The sequence below is a fragment of the Vicia villosa genome, unplaced genomic scaffold, assembly GCF_029867415.1.
Source record: "Vicia villosa cultivar HV-30 ecotype Madison, WI unplaced genomic scaffold, Vvil1.0 ctg.000032F_1_1_3, whole genome shotgun sequence".
Taxonomy (NCBI): Eukaryota; Viridiplantae; Streptophyta; class Magnoliopsida; order Fabales; family Fabaceae; genus Vicia; species Vicia villosa.
The window spans coordinates 1,405,657-1,430,356 of record NW_026704967.1 but is presented as its reverse complement, the minus strand read 5'-3'; the positions used below and the strand labels follow the sequence as shown (position 1 = coordinate 1,430,356).

The 24,700-nt window shown below is 34.1% G+C and overlaps 1 protein-coding gene across 1 annotated transcript; it reads right to left on the bottom strand.

Moving 5' to 3' along the window:
- Positions 1-17,302: 17,302 nt before the first annotated feature.
- Positions 17,303-22,774, bottom strand: LOC131622605 (probable pectinesterase/pectinesterase inhibitor 34). The gene is made up of 3 exons (XM_058893650.1): positions 21,479-22,774; positions 20,823-20,959; positions 17,303-18,069 (listed from the first exon to the last, which is right to left on the bottom strand). The coding sequence occupies exons 1-3, from the start codon at positions 22,438-22,440 to the stop codon at positions 17,372-17,374; spliced, it is 1,797 nt and encodes a 598-aa protein (XP_058749633.1). The 5' UTR covers positions 22,441-22,774; the 3' UTR covers positions 17,303-17,371.
- Positions 22,775-24,700: the final 1,926 nt, after the last annotated feature.

Genomic DNA, 24,700 nt, shown 5'->3' with positions numbered 1-24,700 from the left:
ATTATTCCAAAAGAGGAGAAGTATATTCTCAATGGGAGTAGAGTATACTCTTTTTATCTTTGATGAGGAGTTAATCACTCCAAATATTAACGTGCTTTTAGTTAACCACCTCCTTGTGATATGCTTTGATGATGACTACTAATGAAGCAGTTTTGAAGATAACAATTTCATAAGTCAAATGACTTTTGGATGTTCAGAGTTCTCTATAATTGGAGTAATTGATTTCAACTATCAAGTAAAGCTTCTGATTATGGTACCTGATCCATAAGATATCTCAAGCCACATCCGTCAAAAGACTCAAGTTCTAGTTGAAATGCTAAGTCATTGTTGTATCAAGTATGAGAACTTGAAGATCTGAAGTTGTGTGTGAAATCTCACATTATCGCGCGCTTTGTATCTTACAGTGATCAGTTAAAATGTAAAAGGTCAAGAGTAAGATATAGGCAATCCCACATAATTAATAGTTTTTTAATCCGTCTCTTATTTCACAAACCTTCTTAAAAACCTAACGATGCTTGTATGGAACTGATTAAGAAGTATTTCTACTTAATTGGGAATTTTTTTACACTGTCTAATCAATTAAGGACTTAATAAAATCAATTAGAGCAAGGTAAATGACTTCTTAATCGATTAGAGAATATTTTAATCGATTAAACCATGTAGTCATTTTAGGTTTTACTTTTTTAGATTAGGGTTGTCGTATTTTGAAAGCCCTTAATTGATTACGAGTTAGGGTTAATAGATCAAGTCATTAAAATGGGTCATAAATTATTTCCATTTGAGCCAATTATTTTTCTATAAAAAGGAGATTTCTCCTTATTTCATAACACACAAAATTTTTTAATAGAAAATCTTTTATCTTTCTTATACTCTCTATGTTTTCATATTTTCTTTTCATGAAGATTGTTGTAGTACCAAAATATCAAAAACGGCGTTATGCTTTAATATTTTGTATCCAAGAATGTGATTCTCCTGTAGAATTATTTTCTAAAGGTTGCAAGCTTAATCCTATAAAAGCTTCATTATAGATTCTTGAGCTTGACTTGTATAAAAGCTCTAGTTGTAGAATATTGAGCATGTCCTGTGTAAAAGCTTTGTTTGAATGTTCCTTAGCAAAATCCATGTTTAAAAATTTGCTTGTTGGTTCTTAAGCTTAAATAGTGTAAAAGCTCTATTTGTTTGTAGTTGAAGGTTCGTGGGCAAATCTAAAGTGTGTTTTGTGGAACTGTCAATAGAAAACTATTGAGGACAGAAGTAGGCCAAATAGTTAGCCATAATCTATATAACTCTTCGGTGCACTCTCTCTACCTCCTCTCTTTTTATTTTCCGTTGTTTATGTTATTTGCTCTGTTTATTTTAGATGAAGCAACTAGTGGATTTTTTAAAGATATTATGCTACCGTTTTGGTTGATCTTGATTTGTCAGAGTTCTTGCCCAATTTCTTTCTTGTTGAAAGAAATAGTTATGCTTATAATGTTGAGTACCAAAAAACCTTATACATTATTTTTTTGTCTTATTATTGGTTACTCATTACAATATTGTCATGCACAAAAGCTTGCTAAGTTGAGGAAGGAAAATATAACAAAGAGAATATTTAATGTTTCTATGAAATCTTATCATCTAGTACAAAATGTTACTACACCAATAGTAGATGAGCTAAAAAGAAATGATATAATCATTGCAGAGAAAAAATCGTTTGTAAATGGATTATATAAAATATTTTAGATGGTATTGATTGAACATACATAAGTTTCTTATTAGATTTATGTTAAGATGTTGAGAAAATAACTATCGTGAGATAAAACAACAAGATAAAGTACCTCATAAAAACGGGTCATAATTTGGATCACATACGGACTTGGATCTAAAGTGATCGATTAAAGGATGATAAACTTTTTTTATTTATTTATTTTAGTTTTTTATGGGTTAAGTCTAACTCCAGTTTTATAATTTTTTTTGACTTTTTTATAATATAGTTTTTTATACCTCACACATCAATAATATCACCAATATAAATACTTTTATTGTTTTTCAAACTTCAACCCTCAAAGAGTCGGTGGTTGGACCTAAAAATAGATGGATGATAGGGATCATGAACTATCATTGTGATTAGGGGTCATCGTATCCGAACCAATCCAAAAGGAAAATCGCAAATCGAACCAATCCAAATCGAAAACCGCAAAAATCGCGTTTGGTTTGGATGGTTTTGAATGATTTTTGGGCCGAACCGCACGGTTCGGTTCGGTTTGCGATTTTCATTTCACAAAACCGAACCAAACCGAACCGAACCACATATTTAACTAAACTTTTGAATTTCTATAATTAATTTATTATATTTCCAATCCAATTGCAATACTGTACACTCACGTCACGTGACTCACTATTCCTTCATTCTTCCTTCTTATTTGTTGAAGATATATAGCTTAGGACTGTTTCTATGTGTTAACAGTTAGTTAACACTGTTAAGTCTTAGTTAATAGAGTTGGTTAACCGTTATGTTTACTAACGGAACCATGTGTATAAAAGCTATGTTGTAGTTCCTTGTTTGGCTAATAATGAAATTCTAAATGATTAAACACCTTTACTCTTTTAGCTTATTCTTTCTATCGTCTTCTTCACTGAGTGAAGTATGAAGCAAAAGCTCAACTTCTAACATGGTATCATTCGCCTGATTCGTTCTTCCGCGCTTCTTCTCTTCTTCTCCTTCTGCAGATCCATTTCTTGATTCGTTCTGGTGCTCGATTTACCAATCTTGAAGATTCATCAATGGCGTCAGATGGTTCTCCCGATTCGACAATCAAATCGCAAGAGTTCTCAACAGGCGGCGTTGGATCCAAATCCACCACTTCGTTTGGTTCTAAACTCTCCATTAAGCTTCAAGATAACAACTATTTGCTGTGGAATCAACAAGTGGAGGGAGTGATTCTCTCTCAGAAAATGCACAAACTTGTGGTGAATCCAGTGATTCCGCTGAAGTTCAAGACACCTCAAGATCGAGTTACAGGTACGATGTCTGAAGAATACGAAAACTGGATTGTGCAAGATCAAGCCGTTTTCATCTGGCTATTATCCACAATTTCTGAATCTGTCTTACCAAGAGTTCTTGCGTGTAAGCATGCCTTTGAAGTTTGGGACAAGATTCATCAACATTTCAATGCTCAGATGAAGGCTAGGGTTCGTCAGCTACGTGTGGAGCTCAAATCCACCAAGAAAGGGACAAAATCAGTCACTGAGTATGTGCTGCGAATCAAAGCTATTGCCAATTCTCTTCTCGCAGTAGGTGATTCAATCACTGAGCAAGATCAAGTTGACTCTATCTTACAGGGACTTCCAGAGGAATATAATCCCTTCGTAATGCAAATGTATGGTTATCCCACACCTCCTACACTGTGTGATGTAGAAGCCCTATTGTATGTGCAAGAAGCACAGTTGGACAAGTTTCGTGAGGAGCTCGCAGCGTCAACCATAGCAGCCAATGTAGCTCACATGACTCATGAAACACATGGCTCCAGAGGAGCATATTCCGGCAACAGGGGTAGAGGAAGGTTTCAACGCAGCCGTGGCCGTGGGCGTGGCAGAGTTTCTACGGGAAACAGACCTACGTGTCAGCTGTGTGGCAAATATGGTCATGAAGCCTCCACATGCTGGTACAGGTTTGATGAGAACTATGTTCCTACCAGTGCAAATAATGGTGTGGTGGCAAACTCTACTCAGACTGCAACTAAGCAAGAAGCACAGTCCAATGCTTCCACAAATACTCAGGCTGTGGCAATGATGGCCACCACAGGGCACTCGACTGGGTATACAGCAGAGTATAATCTACCCTCAGAATTAGAATCTCAAGCCTGGTTTGCAGACTCAGGTGCATCTCATCACCTAACTCCTTTCTCTCATCTGTTGTATAATAGGAAGCAGTATTCTGGTAATAGTAGGGTATTTGTGGGCAATGGTCAGACTATTACCATAGCATCAGTAGGTTCCACACACTTACAATCCACCTTGCACCCTGCACATAAGTTAATCCTCAATAATGTTCTTCATGCTCCTTCTATCACTAGAAATTTGTTGTCTGTATCAAAATTTGCTAAGGATAACAATGTCAAGTTTGAATTCCTACCTAATAAATGTCATATTATCTCTCAGGCTTCTAGACAGATCCTTGCTGAAGGAATTCTTGATGCAAGTGGCCTCTACTACTTTCCTCAGCTGCATTTGGAGCAACAAAAGCATTCGAGTTTACATAGCAACCTGAACCATAAATCTGGTATTCATAGTTATGTTGTTTCTCATTCTGATGACAATAGAGTAGATGTGAATAATACTAGGACTCTATGGCATTATAGGCTTGGCCATGCCAACTTTAATTCTGTTGCTACTATACTCAATCTTTGTAATATTCCTTCATCAAATAAAAATAGTCATTTCTTTTGTTCTGCGTGTCAACTTGGTAAAGCACATAGGATACATGCTCCTCTTACTGATACTGTCTATCACAAGCCTTTTGATATGATTTACACAGACCTATGGGGTCCTTCCCCATGTTCTTCCAGCTCAGGTTTCAAATATTACATAGCTTTTGTAGATGGGCACACTAGATACACTTGGATTTACTTGTTGAAACAAAAGTCAGATGCTTTGCAAGCATTTAAGCTGTTCCATGCTTTTGTTCAAACACAGTTTTCCACTAAGGTCAAAGCTGTTCAGTCTGACTTTGGAGGTGAGTTCAGACCTCTCACCAAGTTCCTAGCAGAGTTAGGGATATCTCATAGACTCACTTGCCCCCATACTTCACATCAAAATGGCTCAGTTGAAAGAAAACACAGACAGATAGTTGAAATGGGGCTTACTTTACTTGCTCATGCCTCTCTACCTGAGTCATATTGGGACTATAGTTTCACTGCTGCTGTTCATATCATAAACAGGTTGCCATCAGCATCTCTCACCCATGCCAACTCACCCTACCATGCCCTTTATGCCAAAAACCCTGATTATACTACCATGAAAATTTTTGGATGTTCTTGTTACCCTTTACTGAGACCATACAATAAACACAAGTTGCAGTTTAGGAGCCAAGAGTGTGTCTACCTTGGAGTATCACCTCAACACAAAGGATTTAGGTGTCTAAGTAGGGATGGGAGGATTTACATATCCAAAGATGTTACCTTTAATGAGCTCACTTATCCCTTTCCCAACTTATTTCCCAAAGCTTCTACATCAAGTAAAGGGACTGACAATCGAGTCTGTCCACCTACCAGTCTACCTATGCCTCACCTTTCCTCCCTTGTTCCCTCACTGTCTACTCCTGCAACTCTTCCCTTAGTCTCTAATGAAGTGGTCCCTACAACTGGTCCTGTCTTGGTTCCAAATATATCAGAGGTTCATGCCACAAATATGTTAGATAATACCCTTGATCACAGTCCCCAAAGCTCTGCTCACTCTTCTCTGCCAGCTCAAAAGTCTGCCATACCTCAGACTCTTTCCATGCACAGTCCTCAAAACTCTGAGCCTAGCATAGCTGGAACACTTCAATGTTCAGAGAACCTTATTTCTCCCTCCTCTGAGTCTACTCAGCTACATCATTCCAGGCCTAGTAATAATACTACCCGTGATTCCAATACTTCAGGACATAACCCTGTTTCTTCTAATGACCTTCAGGTTGTGTCACCATCTAAAACTAACTTCCAGGACTTGTCTCTAGTTTCACCTAACCTCACATTTGATGTTGATACTACTCAGTCCTCTATGTCTCCGTCCATAGGCACTAATGTTTCTCCTCCTCACCTTCTTCACAATTCTCACCCTATGATGACAAGAGCTAAGACTGGCCATTCAAAACCCAAAGTATTTTTGGCTCACTCTGAAACTGAACCCACTAGCATTAAACAAGCTCTATCTAAACCAGAGTGGGTTAAAGCTATGACAGATGAATACAATGCTCTTATGGCTAATCAAACTTGGTCTCTGACAACTCTTCCTCATGATAGACAGGCAGTTGGGTGTAAGTGGGTATTTAAGATCAAAGAAAATCCAGATGGTAGTATAAGCAAATATAAGGCCAGACTTGTGGCCAAAGGCTTTCACCAAGAGCAGGGATTTGATTATACTGAGACCTTTTCTCCAGTTGTGAAGCCTGCCACTATTAGAGTTATACTCACTCTAGCTATCACACACAAGTGGGACATCCAACAAATAGATGTCAATAATGCCTTTCTCAATGGCACTCTTCAAGATGAAGTTTATATGACTCAGCCACCTGGCTTTGTAAATTCAGACAAATCCCTAGTGTGTAAACTACACAAAGCCATTAATGGGCTCAAGCAAGCCCCTAGGGCCTGGTATGAGAAACTGACACATGCTCTTCTGCAGTTTGGCTTTACAGCTTCCAAGTGTGATACTTCTTTATTTGTCTACTCAAAACTGGGCACTATTATGTATGCACTTGTGTATGTTGATGATATTTTGCTCACAGGCTCTAGTCCCAAACTCATTCAAACTGTGATAACTAATCTGCACAATAGTTTTCCTCTCAAAAGGTTGGGAAGACCTAGCTACTTCCTTGGTATTGAAGTGAAGTTTTGCAAAGATGGTTCCTTATTTCTGAATCAGTCCAAGTATATTCAGGATCTCCTTGCAAGAGCCAAGATGTCCAATGCTAATGGGGTACCCACTCCCATGTTGAGTAATTGCAAGCTGAGCAAACATGGTAAGGACTGTTTCTCTGATCCTCATCTGTATAGGTCAGTGGTGGGTGCACTGCAATATGTAACTCTCACTAGGCCAGATATATCATTTAGTGTGAATAAAGCCTGTCAGTATATGTCATGCCCCTTGGAATCTCACTGGAGTGCTGTTAGGCGTTTGCTGCGATATCTAAGTGGCATGGCCAAAATGGGCTTCAGGTTATCTCCATCTCTCTCTACCTCTAAGTACTCTCTGCGAGCCTATAGTGACTCTGACTGGGCGAGTGACCCAGATGATCGAAGGTCTACATCAGGATCTTGCTTATATTTTGGTCCTAACCTAATTTCATGGAGCTCCAAGAAGCAGTCACTTGTAGCACGCTCAAGCACGGAAGCTGAGTATCGTGCTCTCGCACATTCAACCTCAGAACTACTCTGGCTTGAATCATTACTGTCTGAGTTGGGTATTCCATTTCATACACCCATTCTCCTGTGTGATAACTTAAGTGCAGTCATGTTATCGCACAATCCGGTTTTACATGCTCGCACAAAACATATAGAGTTGGGTATACATTTTGTTCGCGAACGTGTTGTGGCAGGTAAGATGTTAATCAAGCATATCCCAGCTGCTCTTCAAATTGCAGATACCTTAACAAAGCCTCTCGGAACAGCTGCCTTTCAGAACTTGCGAGACAAACTAAAGGTTGGCAGCTTCACTCCCCAATCTTCAGTTTGAGGGGGGCTGTTGAAGATATATAGCTTAGGACTGTTTCTATGTGTTAACAGTTAGTTAACACTGTTAAGTCTTAGTTAATAGAGTTGGTTAACCGTTATGTTTACTAACGGAACCATGTGTATAAAAGCTATGTTGTAGTTCCTTGTTTGGCTAATAATGAAATTCTAAATGATTAAACACCTTTACTCTTTTAGCTTATTCTTTCTATCGTCTTCTTCACTGAGTGAAGTATGAAGCAAAAGCTCAACTTCTAACATTATTCAACATTTCAACTTCATTCTCTGATTTCTCTCTCACTCATTCTAGAGAAGCATTTGGTGTATATGTAGTACTGATAATATTTAGTCCTGAAGTTGTAATGTTGTATTAATATTTAGAACTGAAGTTATCTGATACTTGTATATGTAGTATGTAGTTTATTAGTTAGTATATAGTTTATTAGTATGGAAAACTGTATATAGTATGTAGTATGAATAACTGAAGTTATATTAGTAATTTAGTATGTAGTATATGTAAAATACATAGTATCGTACTGTAAAATACATGATACATTTATATGGTAGTAATTTTGGTGTAAAATACATGTATGGAGGAATGAATTATTTTGGTGTAATTAGTATGAAAAACTTCTTTTTAATGGTACTGTAATATATGTATGGAAGAATGAATTATTTTCTTTTTTTATTTCAGTACATTTTTATTTTATGGTGTAAACCGCAGTCCACCGAACCGATCCTAACCGCATTGATTTAGTTTGGTTTGGTTTGGTTTGGTTTGGTTTGGATGACTTTTTAAAAATTAACCGAACAAAACCGAACCGCATGCATTTTTATCTCGCGGTTAGGATGACTTTTATGTTCAAAACCAAACTAAACCGTACCGCGAATACCCCTAATTATGATGGACACCCCATGTGAGATGTTTAGACTCTTATAGTAGTAGTTAATTATTGGAGATTATTAGTACTACAATGCATGCTCCACGGAAGTTTCGAGGCAATTGTTGCACTAATGAACCAAGTAAAAGTTCATCATTCAATGCCTAAAATGGAAAACAGAAACAAGTATCATTCAATGCCTAAAATGGAAAACAGAAACAAGTGTAGCTTTCAAACATGCACCCAGATGCTCTTATGTTTTACATTAATGTGTTTTATCGGTTATTACATCGTCTTTTATTATTTATTACACTAAATTCAAGCATGGCCGTCTAAAAAAATTTAGAAGTCTGTTCTAATTTTAGAAAAAAAAAATCTTATTAAAACATTAAAAAAATAAAAATTTATTAAAATTATAAATAATATTAAAAATTAAAGATAAAATAAATTATTTTAAAATAAATTATTTTGTAAATTTTTATTTAATTGTATTTTATAAATATTATCTAAAAAGTATTTATTTAAAATTAAATCGTAAATATGGGTTTATAGATTTTAATTTTTTGTATATATTTTTAAAAAATGGTTTTAATAAAAAACACTTGTATAGATTTCAAAATAATAATTTTTTTGTAAAAATATATAGATTTTAATTTTCTTTATAAATTTCAAATTCATGGTTGTTAGTAGAGCTGTCAAAATGGGCTAGCTCATATGGGCCGGCCCGTCGGGCCTGAAAAATTATAGGGCTTGGACTTTAAAATTAGAGCTCATATTTTTCAGGACCTTTTTAGCCCAGTCCTGAAAAGCCCGCTACCCATTAGGGCTAGCCCATATGAGCCATGGATAGCCCATCAGACCCGCATAATTATAAATTTTAAAAAAATATATTAATAATTATATTATCTTACTCCAAAATAGCATATTGATTTTTCTCACTTCACTAAATTTTATCTCTATTTTATTCAATCTTTCTCTTTTAAATATTATACATTAATATAATCAACATTTTTTCATCGTATTATATTAGTTTTTCTCTTATAATAAATATTCAAATATTATTTTATACAATTTAAATATATATTGTGTTTAGAAACACATTATAGTATTTATAAGAGATAATATAGTACTTAAAAATGTATTATGTTTAAAATAACATAATTTTTAATTTTATTTATAATAAATATTATGGAGTTTTTATTTTAATTTTTTCAAATAAAAAAAATCCATTTAGGGCCGGGTAGCCCGAAGCCCATCTAGGGCCGGGCTCGGGTAATAAATCTCGAGGTCATATTATACAGGCCTTAATTCCTGAAAAGCCCAGGGTCCGCTAGTTTCAAATGAAACATGTTCCACCCTAGATCGATCCCGCATACTTATGATAAAAGTTAAATAACTGAACTGTTGCGCCAATTGAAATATTTGATCGGGTAATATCAACATATTATATATATATATATATATATATATATATATATATATATATATATATATATATAGCCAAAATTCAACAAATCTATAGAAAATTAATAATGCAATGTATAATATGGATGGTAATTCTGCTTCAAATCCTAGTGAATTTGGAGGATGATTTTTTCAAGCCTATTTGAATATAGTAGGGGGATGATGTGATCAATTCAGTGAATCAATTTTTTGAACAAGGATCTATCCAAAACAGAGTAGAACCCATATACTATTCTCTGAGCAATGTTATCAAGCAACCACTCTCCATTAACCAACCCAAAACTCTTCCTTATGTTTTTCGAATTCCTCCACCAAACAAAACCACCACTACCGCTAAAACATAATCGCCCCTTCCTCACCATACCGAGCACACAAAACCCTATACCAAGTATTTCTCGTCTCATTTAGAATCCTCTAACACCAGTTACCAAGTAAGGCTAAGTTAAACTCCTTCAACCTCCTAACCCTCATACCTCCATTTTATTTTTTCAAACAAATAATATTCCATTTAATCTAGGAAATATTTCCCACTACCTCACTTCCTCCCCCAAAAAATGCATTAAAAATATATTCAAGAGAATATATGATACTTGAGGGCACCTTGAAAAAGGAAAGAAAGTAAACCGAAATGGAGGACATGACATACTTAATAAGAATCAGACAACTCCCATAGAGAGAAAGCGATTCTTCCATTCCAATACTCTTTTTTTGATATGATGAATCAAATGATATCAAAAATTAAACTTCCTAGAACCTCCACCAATAAACAAATATAATCTATGTATATTAATTAATCAAAAGATACTCCAATAGTCTTTATATATTAATTAATATTGTTGATTGTATGTACTGGACTAAACCGAGTGGTTGAAATTGAGAAAGATTAACTATCGCAGATGATCTAAATCATCCTTGAAGTCCTTTATGTTAGGGTGATTTAGTCTCAACCACTATTCTAAAATAATATAAATCAAATTTAAGATTCTTTATTTATATATATATATATATATATATATATATATATATATATATATATATATATATATATATATATATATATATATATATATATATAAATAAGTGAAAGAAATCCTATCTTAAAAATTAAAGTTTGTTGAGATATATTAATCTCAACCACAATTCTAAGACATACAAAATTAATATGTTCTTTACTTTTTATAAATAAATCATATAATTTAGGATAAATTATTAAATTAAATTATAACATTTTAAAAAATTCAACCCTCATTAATAATTGATGGAAATGAAAAATTTAATCATATTTATGCATGAAAATAATTGACAAAAAGAAACATTCATATACGAAATAAACATTTTATTTAATTAACATTTTATTATCTTGTGATTCCCGATTAATAAAAATATATTATTAATATTTTCTTAAAAATTAAAATAAGTAAATTATATTAAAATATTATTTGATGGATATATTAATTATTTTAAAATGAATGAATTATATGCAAAAGGTTTATAGACACATTAAGAAGTTTAATATTAAAATATTCTTGAAAATATAATTGTCAATTCAACTTTTTAAAAGTTGATATATTAGTAATCTTTTAATATTTTTAAAAAAAAAAAAATCTATAATATGTGCCTCTAAAACATTCTAGGAAGTAGGCCAAGACCCATGTTCATATTTATAAGTGACATAAAGCTAGTAGTAATCAATCATCCCACGGTTCTTATTTAATGCCCATAAGTTACGGTGATATACTAATGGAAACAGGCACACCGTTTACTTAAATTTGTCGGTGGAAGAATGAAGAGGCAACTTTGCAAGTGTTTTTAGTCTTTGTTATTCTTATTTATTTTATCCAATTGAAAATATATTCAATTCAACATATATTATAAACTAGTTAAAAAATAAAATTTATTTATTTAAAATTTAATTGATTAAATAAAAATAAATTGAAAAAGATATAATAATAAATGATAAAATATAAAGAAAAACATTAATATTTTGTTGATATTTTAAAATATCATATAAAATAAAATAAATGTATCTCAATTATTAGAATTACATATATATATATATATAGTCTAATAAGGACTAGGTCGTTTTCTGTAACCAATCTATTAAATGGTTCGCGTACAGTGTCAAAAGAGTCGAGTTGCTGCATTACTGCTTGGATGTAGTGAAAAATAAGCAAGGGTCTTCACATTTTTCAAAAATATTTGTGGGTAAATAAGTTAGTTCATGAGACTATGATTTGTTTTGGATCATGAAATATAGACACGTTTATTGAAAAATCTATGGAAATAACGGACATTATGGTTAGGAAGAAGATCAATTTCATGTGCCTACAAGAAACTAAGTAGACAGATGAAAAGGCGGGGGAATTAGACAACTCGAGATTTAAGCTTTGGTACACCAGAAAAGTTAAGGTAAATTCTTGGGAGAATTTAGAAGACTTATTTCGAGATATACCCTAAGGAGAAAAGCTATTTTTATGAAGGGGTCTAAATAGACATATAGGGAGTGTAGTAAGATGTTTTGAGGGCGTACATGGGGGATATGGCCATGGAAAGGTAAATGCAGAGGGTAAGTCTATCTTGGAGTTTTTGTTGGTTTGTGATCTTACTATAGCTAATACCTGGTTTAGAAAAAAGAGGATAACATCTTATCACATATAAGAGTGGGGTGACATGTTCTTAGATAGATTTCTTCCTTATTAGAAAATATTTGTTTGAACTGTAAAGTTATTTCAAAAGAGAGCTTAACTATCCAACATAGAGTATTGATTATGGATGCAAAAAGCAAGAGGTCAAAACAAATGTCGATGAATGGATAAGAAACCCTTGAGTTCCAATCTACAAGAATAAGAGAAATATACAAAATTGTGCAAATTATAGGGGGTTAAACTTATGATTCATACCATGAATTTATGGGAAAGAATGACTGAACGGAGACTTAGAAAAGAGACTTGAGTCATTGAGAATTTATTTGGTTTTATGTCTAGGAGGTCAACTATAGAAGCGGTCTATCTACTACGACGGATGATGGGGCATATCAAATGGGCCAACAAGACTTGTACTTAATTTTTTTTTAACTTGGAGAAGGTATATAATAAAACTTAAACATATTTTGTGGAAAGCCTTAGAGAAGAAGGGGTTAGGACAATCGATTTCCCCATTATAATAGGTTTGCACCAATGTTCAACCCTAATCCCCTACCTTTTTACTTTAATTTTGGATATACTCATGGAGCATATCCAAAAGCTAGCATAAAGATGCATGCTTTTTTTGCAGATGATATAGTCCTACTGGAAGAGTCGAAAGAGGATGTAAGAGGTTGGAGACAAACTTTAAAAATGCATGACTTTCCCCTAAGCAGAAGTAAGACAAAATATATATGGAATGTAAGTTCAATAAAAGGAGAAGCGTTTCTAACCTAAAGGTAAAAGTTGGAGACTATATCATCCCACAAGTCACACGGTTAAATATCTTGGATCCGTAATACAAAATGATGGACAAATAGAAGGGGATGTAAACCATAGTATTATGTTGAAGTGTAATCTAAATTCAACACAATTTAGTTAGTATTTCATTTTGCATTAAGAATAGTTTGCATTGGGATGTAGTATATAAATTGTGTTTGTTTAGTTTGTTATAACATATTTTTCATTATTGAGAGTGTAACTAAATTATCCCTTTTGAAAGTTAGTTACAGATATACTCTCTCTCTCTCTCTCCTTCCATCTTCATCTTCAACCTTGTAAACCAGCAATTGATATCCAAAGCTCTGATTCTGATTCAGGAAAGGGAAACACGGGGGTACGTGAGGTGTGTGATTGATTTCGTTTCTTGAATTCACATTGAATTAACGATCGAAATCGAACATAATCATATTTCTTGATTCTGCGGGATTGGGAAACATGAGTGTTTGTGAGAATTAAGTGATTTGCACACAATCAAAGATGAACGATGGAAATGGTAGCTTGAACACATAGCTTCTAGTATTTGATGGAAATAATAGGAATCAGTGGATGATTCAAATGAGTGTGTTATTTGGAGCTTAATATGTTCTTGATCTCGTCAATGACAGTTATGTGTCAATTGTAACAGATGCAATAAAAGCGGAAAGAAACACACAGTGAAGGCTGAAAATCAAAGTGGTTAGAAGCTGAAAGTTCAAAGTGAAGGTTGAAAAACATAGTGGTCAGAAGCCAAAAGTTCTCATAATTAATGATGGAGATTAGTAAAACTCTACAGAGTTCAAGAAGTAATGTGAGGAGAATGGAATTGAGCATGATGTTACTGCTTCATACACTCCTCAACACGATGGTCTTGCTGAAAGAAGAAATAGAAATTTGCTTGATATGATAAGGAGCATGCTGAAAGAGAAGAAGCTCCCTCACACCTTGTGGAGTGAAGTTGTTGCCACTGCAGCATATGTGCTCAATAGGTGTCCAACCAAGAAGCTGAAGGAAACCGTTCATTTTGAGAAATGGATTAGAGATAAACAAAGTGTGATTCATTTCAGATTATTTGGTTCTGTTCGTTACTAACATGTTCCATGTGCTACTAGAAAGAAACTGGATGATATAAGCAAAGTAATGTTGTTGTTGATTGGGTACCACAATACAAATGCTTATAAGCTTTAGCGTCCAGTTACTAATAAAGTTGAATTCAGCAGAGATGTAATTGCCTGATATGACAAGGAGCATGCTGAAAGAGAAGAAACTCCCTCACACCTTATAGGGTGAAGCTGTTGCCATTGCAACATATGTGCTCAACAGGTGTCCAACCAATAAGTTGAAGGAAATTGTTGCTTTTAAGAAATGGATTGAATATAAGAAAAACGTGAGTCATTTCAGAGTATTTGGTTATGTTTGTTACTAACATGTTCCTGATGCTACTAGAAAGAAGTGGGATGATAGAAGCAAACTAATGTTAGTGATTGGGCACCACAGTACATGTGCTTATAAGTTTTCTTATCCAATCAGTAATAAAATTGAATTCAGCAGAGATGTTATTATGAAGGAAACACAAGTGTGGGGTTGGAGCAAGTCTTAATCTAACTATGGTGTAGTGTTGATACCTGAGATAACTTCTGAAGGAGAATCTGCCTCTGAAGGGGATTTTACCTCTGAAGATGAGTCTGAGTCTGAAGGTAACTCTGAAGCTGAAGGAGACTCTGAAGGCAATTCTGATTCTGAAGGTGAAACTGATTTTGATCCAGATTATGATGATGATTTAGACTTTGGTGGTAATCTAACATCTGTCGGTGGTCATACCTCTAAAGAAGATTAAAGAATGACATGGATTACAACGGTAGACTACTGCGTGGTCTGGTCCAGCATCTGAAGAAGATTCTAAACAAGTTTAGAGACCATAAAGAATCAAACAAATACTAAGAACATGCGTAGAGTTTGAGATGTTGCAAGATAATGAGAGAGACTCTGAAGGAGAAGTCATTCAGTGTGCCATGTTAGTAGATTCTGAACCAGTTAATACTGAAGAAACTCTCAAGAAGATAGTGTGGATGAAGGCCCTGAAAGGAGAACTAGAGGTTATAGAAAGAAATAAGACTTGAGAGTTGACTAGGCTTCCAAAGAACAAGAAAGCCATTAGTGTCATATGGGTTTTCAAGATAAAGCTAAGGTCGGATAGATCAATTGGCAAACACAAAGCAAGATTAGTAGCTAGAGGATTTCTGCAGAAATCTAGTTTAGACTATTTTGAAGTATTTGCTCCTGTAGCTAGACATGAAACAATCAGATTGGTGATTGCTATAACTGCAAAAAGGAATTGGCCTCTAATGCATTTAGATGTGAAATATGTATTTCTAAATAGTCCTTTACAAGAGGAAATTTATCTGTCACAACCTCATAGATTTGTGGAAAAGAACCAGGAAGGATGATGTATAAGTTGCATACATTCTTGAATGGACTGAAACAAGCTCCTATAGCTTGGAATCTGAAAATTGAGTCATTTTTCAGGCTTCAAGGATTCTGAAAAATGTGAGATGGAGTATGGCGTTTATGTTTGGCATACCTCTGAAAGCAATATGATTCTGGTGTGTCTATATGTTGGTGACATATTGCTAACAGAGGGAGTTGTTGATATGAGATAGTCAAGTTCAAAAAGGTGGAATGAGTTTGAGATGACTGATTTAGGAAATATGGTATATTTTCTTGGGATGAAGATTTTGTACTCTGAGAAGAGTGTATTTTTGCATCAGCTGAAATATGAACTTGAACTTTTGAAGAGTTTGAGTTAACAAATTGCAAGTCTGCAATCACACGTGCTTAAACAAATCACAAGATGGATTCTAATGTTGATGGTGATGATGTAGATGCTACAACTTTTAAAAAGTTGGTTGGCTCATTGAGATATCTCTGTAACACCAGACTTGACATCTGTTATGCAATTGAAACGGTGAGTAGGTTTATGAACAAACCAAAGTGGTCACATTATCAAGTTGCTATCAGGATACTAAGATATATTAAGGGAACTATGAGGTATGAAGTTTTATTTACTTCTAGTGCTAAATCTGATTCATAACTGATATGCTATTCAAACTCTGATTAGTGTGGAGATAGAGTTGAGAGGAGAAGTACTTCTGGATATTTCTTCAAGTATCTGGGAAGTCTCATTTTTTGGTGCTCCAAAAAGCAACTTGTGGTTGCCTAGTCAATCTATGAAGGTGAGTACATTGCAGGTGCTTTGTCTGCGTGTAAAGCTGTTTGTTTGATGAACTTATTGCAGGATCTGAAGATCAACGTGAGCAAGCCTGTAAGATTGATGATAGATAACAAATTAGCTATAAGTCTTGCCAAGAATCCAGTGCTGCATGAAAGGAGCAAGCACTTTGACACAAAGTTCTATTTTCTGCATAATCAGATTCATAATGAAATGCTTGAAGTTGTTCACTGTAACACTCTGAAGCAACTTGCAGATGTGTTGAACAAAACTATCCAGACTGAACACTTTATCCACCTGAACCAACAGCTTCCTTAACCCAACTAGCAAGTGCCAGCTAAAGTACCCCACCCACCCAAGACTTTTTTTAACTTCAATTAAACCTACAATATTATATGAGATAAACTATTCAGCGTTTAAGAATCAACCAATAATACTATTAAAAAACATACACACCGTTTACTTAATTTTTGTCGGTGGAAGAATGAAGAGGCAACTTTGCAAGTGTTCCTAATCTTTTGTTATTCTTATCTATTTTATTCATTTTAAAATATATCCACTTCAAAATATATTGTAACATGATTATAAAAATATAATTAATTCTATATTTGTATATCTTTCGTGTTTGACTCATAAAAAAATCCTATAATTTAATTATGCTTGTGTTGCGAAAGAATAAAGAGGAAAAAGAAAAGACAGGTTAAAAGCCATATATAATATCCAACACTGTTTACAATTTATATTTCTCATTTTTTTCAAATAAACTTATATTTCCCTTCATTACCATTGGAAAAAAAATTATATCTGTAGTTTGGTACAATTACCAAACAAAGTATGTACTATAAAATTATATATAGGCAAATCAAATTAAATCAGTACTTTGAACTGTGAAATAAAATTAAAAGTTGAAAGATACATCTAACTATAGTTGCATTAAAATAGACTTTAGGTATTTAAGCCAGCTACGTATGCCACTCCAGTAGACGGCAACCAAGTCGAGCCCGATATGAACTGACCCACCGTGAATCTATTAGCTTCCACGGTGGATGTAATAACCCGAAACCCAGGCCAAGTTACCCGTTTCCCAATAGCTCCACCCGGCCCATAATTCATGTATTCACCATAATACAATGTGTCTAAAGCAAATGTTGTATTCCACTCTAACCACCCACGTGGATGTAAATGATCCCCCATGTATGATAACATGTACACCGTTCTAGAGTATAGTTTCCATGGACGGCCCAGATACGTTGTGAAGTTTCCCTTGGATGCTTCTAAGTCTTGTGTGGCTAGGATTCTACAGTTGTGGATTGATATACCAGTGTTCTGATTCGGGTCTTTTCTGTTTTGGGCTGTGATGGTGTTTTTCTGTTGGGCCATGGGCTTTCTGGCGTAGAGGCTGCAGTTTTGAAAAACAACTGCAGCGTTGCCGAATATGAAGTCTACGGTACCGTAAATGTCACATTCGCGGTAGAATTGACGGTTGGAATGTGCATACATTGTGTCTTGGTATCCGATGATGTTGCAGCGGTAGACCACTGCGTGGTCTGATCCTACGCGGAGGGCTACCGCTTGGTGCTTTGATGGTCCGGCGTAGTTCTCGAATGTCATGTCTCTTGCAATGAAGCCTGGACCACTAGCAGCTGCACCAAAAAAATCCCATGTAAGATTAGATAATATGATGAATTGGGCATCTTTAATAAACTCATATGATTAAATATTAGTATTAAGTGGTTGAAATGGAATTATCGATAATGGTACTGTGTTTAAGAATTAGGAAATTTCGGTTATTATTGTTATTATCAATTAATTATATAGTGCCGGTGCCGGACAAGAACATGTTATTGTTTTTCAGCTGGATAAGCAATGCATGACCCACTAACAATAATTTGGTTTCAACTACTTTAATTTGGAGCCATTAGTTTTGATTTTCAATTGAATTATTGGTAGTACTATAAAAAAGTTTACCTGACAATATGTTTGTCTCATTTGATTGCCAAATTTTTCTCATTAGACTATTATGCAACTATAATGCTGAAGTAGAAATCACTAATGGTATGTTTGGTATAGGTGAAATAAGGGAGAAAGAAGTTGAGAGGAGAGAAGTTAAGAAGAAGTATAAAAAGTTGTTTGTTTGGTTTGAAAGAGAGAGATTGAATAGAGAGATAAATATGTGGGACCCATTGCTTTTTCCAATCTTCTCAACATAGCGAAGAAAGTGGGAAGAGGAGAGCATCTTCTCTAAAATGACATTACTACCCTTTTTGTATCATGGCTATTTTTGTTGCTATGCTTTATTATAGTATTATAGTTGGTTTAATGAAGCAATATTATACAATGGCTTGTCTTAAAAAGTTTACATTACTGATAGTGAAATGTGATTATTCACTTAACTAACTACTAACAATTTATCAAATTGTTGTAAAGTTATTAGCAAAATTTATTCTATTCACTAATAAATGTTTTTAATAAAGAATTAACAAAAATTTTAACTTTAAAGTATTAAATAAAAATAAAAATTTTAAAAATAAATCCACTAATTTAGTTAACATATATTAACAAAATTAAAAAAAAAATTAACAATGAAATTAATAAATTAAATTAATTTAATTAAGGGTATTTATGTCTTTATCATAAAATAAGACACTTCTTTCTCTTCTATTTCTCTTTTCTTTCTCTTATACCAAACAATATATCAAATCTACTCTATTTCTATTCTTTTTCTCTCTTTTCACACTCTTTCTCACTTATTTCTCTCTTCTCAACTTCTTTTCTCAACCAAACACACCCTAAGAGAGGTAGGAAAAGTGTGCCAGGTTTGAATAATAATAATAATGCTGTGTTTGGCTTAGTTTTTTTTGTCAGCTTCTCTTCTCAGTAGGGGTGATCAAAAACAAACCAACCCAATAGAAAACCGCAAATCAAACCAAACCAAACCGAAACCGCAAAAAACCGTATTTGGTTCGGATTAGTTTGAATCATTTTTAACAAAACCGCACATTTCGGTTCGGTTTGCGGTTTGTATTTTGTAAACCGAATCAAACCGCATTATGTTTCAACCTAAATTTTACTTAATTTACATTCAACCCAAACTTAAACCTATTATACATTAGCCTTATGATTACGAACAATTTTTTCATCCTTACACATATAATTTCAGTCCCGATCTTCTCAAATCTCTAATAACATTATCTCACTTTCTTTGCCACATACATCTTCCCTCCTCTTCTATAATCTCTACTCTCTTAAATTCTTTCTTTTTCACTTTTTCATTTTTATGTAAATGTTCCGTATTTCAGTTTCGTTTTTATCGCACATCTTCTTCTTTAATCTCTCAACACTTTTTTTTTTCTTTTTCACCTTCACTAATCTTTCGTATCTTTTATTTTTTGTTTCATTATAATAACTTTTATATTATTTTATGTTTAATATTCCACTTTTGTCTAATTTAATTTTTACATATTAAATGAAAAATTGTTGTCAAAATATGACGAGTTTTGTTGTTATTTGACAGTGTATGAATGTCTAAATACAAAATTATGTTATCATCTATATGTGTATGGCTCAATAAAATATTTGTAAAAAACCGAACCAACCGAACCGAACCAAACCGCATTAATTTGGTTTGGTTTGGTTCGGATTTTTTTAAAAGCCAACCGAACCAAACCAAACTGCACTATTTTTTCTCTTGCGGTTCGGATGATTTTTTTCGTCAAAACCGCCCAAACCGCACCGCGAGCACCCCTACTTCTCAGTATAAGAAGAAAAGGATCAAACATATGACTAGGTATAAATGTCTAAAAATGATTATAGATACATTATAAACATATAACTTATTTTTGATAAAAATATAGCACTGAATCAATAATTAAAATGCCTAGTTTCTTATAAATGAAATATAAGTAAAAACCAATTACAATTGTCAGACAACTTTTTATTCTATTTTCAAGTTCTTTTTTGTTTGCTTTAAACCTTCAATGTTAAAGTAGCTTTCGAACTCAATAAAAGGTAGGTTAAATGCACTCTAATACTAACAGTTTTGGTTTGTTTAATTATAATTCTCATGAACTTAGATTCACGATATTAATTATTAACAATGGATTTTCACTTGGTACATTAATTTTTTATTTTAAAAATAGATATACAGTTGGAGTAGACATGTGAGTAAACAGCAAGGAATCTTGAAATATGACAATGTGGTCTACAATAGCAGCGCTTGTACGGAGTCTACCTCGTTTCGTGCATGGTTTTGAACTTTAGTTTCGTGTTTTTCTTTTCTTCCCTTAATTGTTTTAACAATAAAGTCCAAAATAAATCTTTATAATAAATAAATTATTTTTCTTTATTATATTAGAATTTAAATACCATAGAAAAAAGAAAACGGTATGAAAATTACCAAAGGAAGCAGTGTGAAATGTGGTCAAGTTTTGCATAACATTTTTGCCCCCTGTGATCACTGTCTTTCCCTTTCCGTCTCCCATGATCATTACATTAGTTTTCTTCCTTCCAATCTTTAAATTGTCTTCTTCATACCTGAAATGTATTTTACATTAATTAAAAACATTATTAGTACCACTTTCCTTATCTATAATTATAAAATTGTCAACATAGCACCAAACACACTTATCTTTCATGTAGTACTATTCTATTCAAGCAATTACTACACTATCACAACCTAGTTAAGAAAAAACACAATAACCTTTTGTAAGATAGATCCATATTAAAAAACATTTGTAATGTCACTAATCACATGATTACACTTATTGTTACATGAATGGTCATCAATGTTAACAAGTCAATGACACAATCCATATTCCACTAATGAATAGAAAATTAATTTTTAACTCCATAAAAATAATAAATAAAAATAAAATTAAATCAGCTGAATTGATAGTTATTCAACGTAAAGAGATATTGACGCAGGAGTGAGGATTTGAATATGCGACATCCCATCCCACCTGTGGAATTCCGGCCACTAGTCTATTTGATAAAAGAAAATTAAATAAAAAAATAGTAGAACTTAATTTTAAAAATTAATAGAATTTAATTTACCTTCCTTCTTTAATATAGATAATGAAGCGTCGGTTACCGTACTCCGGTATCTTTTTAAGAGCTTCCGATATAGTTTTCACTGTTCCGTTACCGTCTTTAGAAACTACCACATCAGCCTGTAACGCCGACACCGGCAAGTCCAACAATCTTCTCTCTCGTTTTCTCAACCATATCGGAAAATCATTTTCTGGCATTGTCATTAATCGTCTTTTATTATGTATAGGAACACCGGAGAAATCATCTCCGGCGCCGGAGTTAGAGAAAATAGCTAAACAATTACTCACTAGCTCCGACAAGTCCTTTATATTATTCGCAATCTGATCTTTCACGGCACCGGAGGTGTCGGTAAAACCCTCAGCGCACGTGTCTTGGTTGGTAAGTGCAGCACTGAGCCACGTGAGTACATCGTCAGTGGAGGATGAGGTAAGAGGCTTAACGGAACCTTTGGAGGAGGAGGAGGAAGGTACGACGGAGGTCAATGCGCGAGTGAGTGCGTCGACGGAGTCGTCAAGAAGTTCGAGACAGTCTTGATAAGCGGCGCGGATGCGAGGGTTCATACCGATGGTGGAGGAGATAGAGGCGGAGGAGTAGAGTGCTTTGGAGAGATGCTGTAGCGTCATGTTGAGGGAAATGTGGATAAGGTCTTTCTCTGTAGCGATTGTGGATCCAGGATATTCGAGAAGAGACGTTTCGCAGAGTGAAGGGAAACGAGTTTTGCTGCAAGTTCGAGAGATTGCTTGTGTTGGATTACGTCGGAGAGACGGATTTTTATGCTGGTTTCCGCGGCGGGTGTGGACTCCAGTGAGCATTGCGGCGGAAACTGCGGAGGCAACGATGAGTAACACGGCGAGGAGAGAGAGGAAAATGATTTTCTTCTTGGAAGATCTCGGTTTGGGATGAATTATAGGTTCGGAGGGAGTCGAACCTCCAGGGTCGGATAATCCTAACCTACCGTAGTCCATTGTGTTTTTTTGGTTGAGTGAGTGAAAGAGAGAGTACTAGTAGTAGTTTTGGTAATTATGCAGTTTGTTGTAATGAGTTATGAGCAATGAATGATGCCTTTTTATATAAACGATAAACGACGGTGCTTAGTTAGTGTAGATACTAGAACAGTGAAAAAAGTGTGCAATGTTGTAATGTGTGTTTTTAGTGAGGTTGGTGTGAAGTCGATGTCGACGCAGGAGTCAGGAATGAGCTGGCTGCTACTTTGAGACTTTCACTCCCACAACATCTGCCCACTGAACTCAAAACTCATTATGGATTGGGGGCTTCTTGTTTCTATTTCTGTTTCTATCTATCTATCTATATATTATCACTGCCACTTGCTTTTGCTTGTTTTGTTTTGTTTTCATTATTTCAAATATGAAATCAAATGTGACGTGAGGATGAAGAAATTTGGGTCATGTTAAGTTAAGCTTTATTAGTTGATCTATGGACAAAAAGGGTGGACCATACTGCATGATCATCTTAATTAGTTGGGTTAAGCTAATACAATTATTAACTCTATAACAATCGAATCATTTTCTTCTTATTCTATTTTCTAGTTCTACTGGTCTTCCATTTCACCTTTCCACTTTTTTCATCATGTTCAAAAGGTGTCATGATTCCTTCTACTAATCTTCTTGATTTAAACAATTAAACCTAATTTTTAAATGTAAATTTATGTACATGATCATCTAATATATGTTACAGATGAGTACTAGAAACCTTTTCAACAATTTATTTAACATTTTCTCTCTTACATGTCGATCTCATTGTTGGAACAAAACTTTATTTGAGCAAAATCAATCTTCACTTGATTGATGTAGCAACCTTCAACAACACTCTTTACTCAAGTGATGCATGCAGACAGAGACACACACAAGGTTTCAATGTTCAAGTTTGTTCCTCACACTTTTTAAAATTGAAAAGAAGAATAAAGATTGGAATAAGAGAGTATAGATGAAGAAGGGAGTATATTGATCTATCTCTTTTATAATGTTAAGAGTCTCTTATATTAGGATTGCTTACAAATCAGAATTATGTTGTATAACAGAATTTTAAAACACTAACTAACTTGTTTCTTGTTTCCTAAGTAACATGAATGAACACTATGATTTACTCTTTCAACAAGCTACCTAATTCATTGTGTCTAGACTCTTTACATTTATCATGCTTCTCAGTCTTTTGAACAATTCAACTTGCATAACTTTGATCATGATGTCAGCAATTTGATTCTGACTTTTGCAATGCTCCAAGTACAACTTTCCATTTGTTACTTGTTCTCTAAGATAGTAGAATCTCATTTCAATGTGTTCTCTCCTTCCAAGTTGATATCAAACATGTTATTGCTTCATGATTCTTGCCTTCTATCTCATCAATTAGGTTCAGCGTCCATGTTGTTTGACAGGCACAAAGAGAAACAAATATGTATTCTACTTCACATGTGATAATGCTACAACTAGTTCCTTTCTTGAACTCCAAGCAGCTGGTGCACCACCTAGTATGAACACTTAACCAGTTGTAGATGTTTTATCCTCATTATCACCACACCAACTTGAGTAAATGTATCTGTTAGCCTATGCTTTTTGACTCAAGTTATTTGATAAGTAATGTTGATATGGATAGATATAAGTGTTAAATGCATGTAGTTGAGTTATGTCTTTCGACACCAAACCGCAAGATTCGACAGGACAACTTTTCGACAGGGGCAGTTAGAGAACTTGAATACAGTTAAGAGTGGGGTAGCAATTTGAGGTAGTTTAAGAACCATAGACACGTGGAAACACATGAGAAGACAGAAGCCCACGTAACAAGATACATGTTGAATCATAAAAAAGTAAATGTTTCCAACAATCATTGATGTACATAGTATATAAGTAAATTTGGTCTATGGGACAAAGATTTGCATTTTTCATTGCTATTCTCTATAGAATTCACACATCCAAGTTACAGAGATCAAGAATTTGTGAAAATGTATGAACTTGCGTTCCATTTTTAATTCAATAAGTTTTATACAATTGCTTTACTATTTTTCTTTGTTTATTATTGTACATTTAAACATTTACGCGTTTCTGTTTTTGAATCTTTAAATTGAAAATCTTTTAGCACCATCATTTTCTTCTCAAAACTTTTAACACAAAATAGTAGTAAACAGTATCCCACAAGTTTGCATTTATTTCCTTCAAATATTATAGGAAAAAATATACCATAATCTAGTGTTCAATTAAGATACCTTAGTAT

Excerpts from the sequence above, each read along its gene's own strand:
- LOC131622605 (XM_058893650.1), bottom strand. The coding sequence starts at position 22,440 with ATGGACTACGGTAGGTTAGGATTATCCGACCCTGGAGGTTCGACTCCC. Across the intron at positions 20,960-21,478 it reads ATCTATATTAAAGAAGGAAG|GTATGAAGAAGACAATTTAA; the intron begins GTAAATTAAATT and ends AATACATTTCAG. Across the intron at positions 18,070-20,822 it reads ATTTCACACTGCTTCCTTTG|CTGCTAGTGGTCCAGGCTTC; the intron begins GTAATTTTCATA and ends TTTTTGGTGCAG.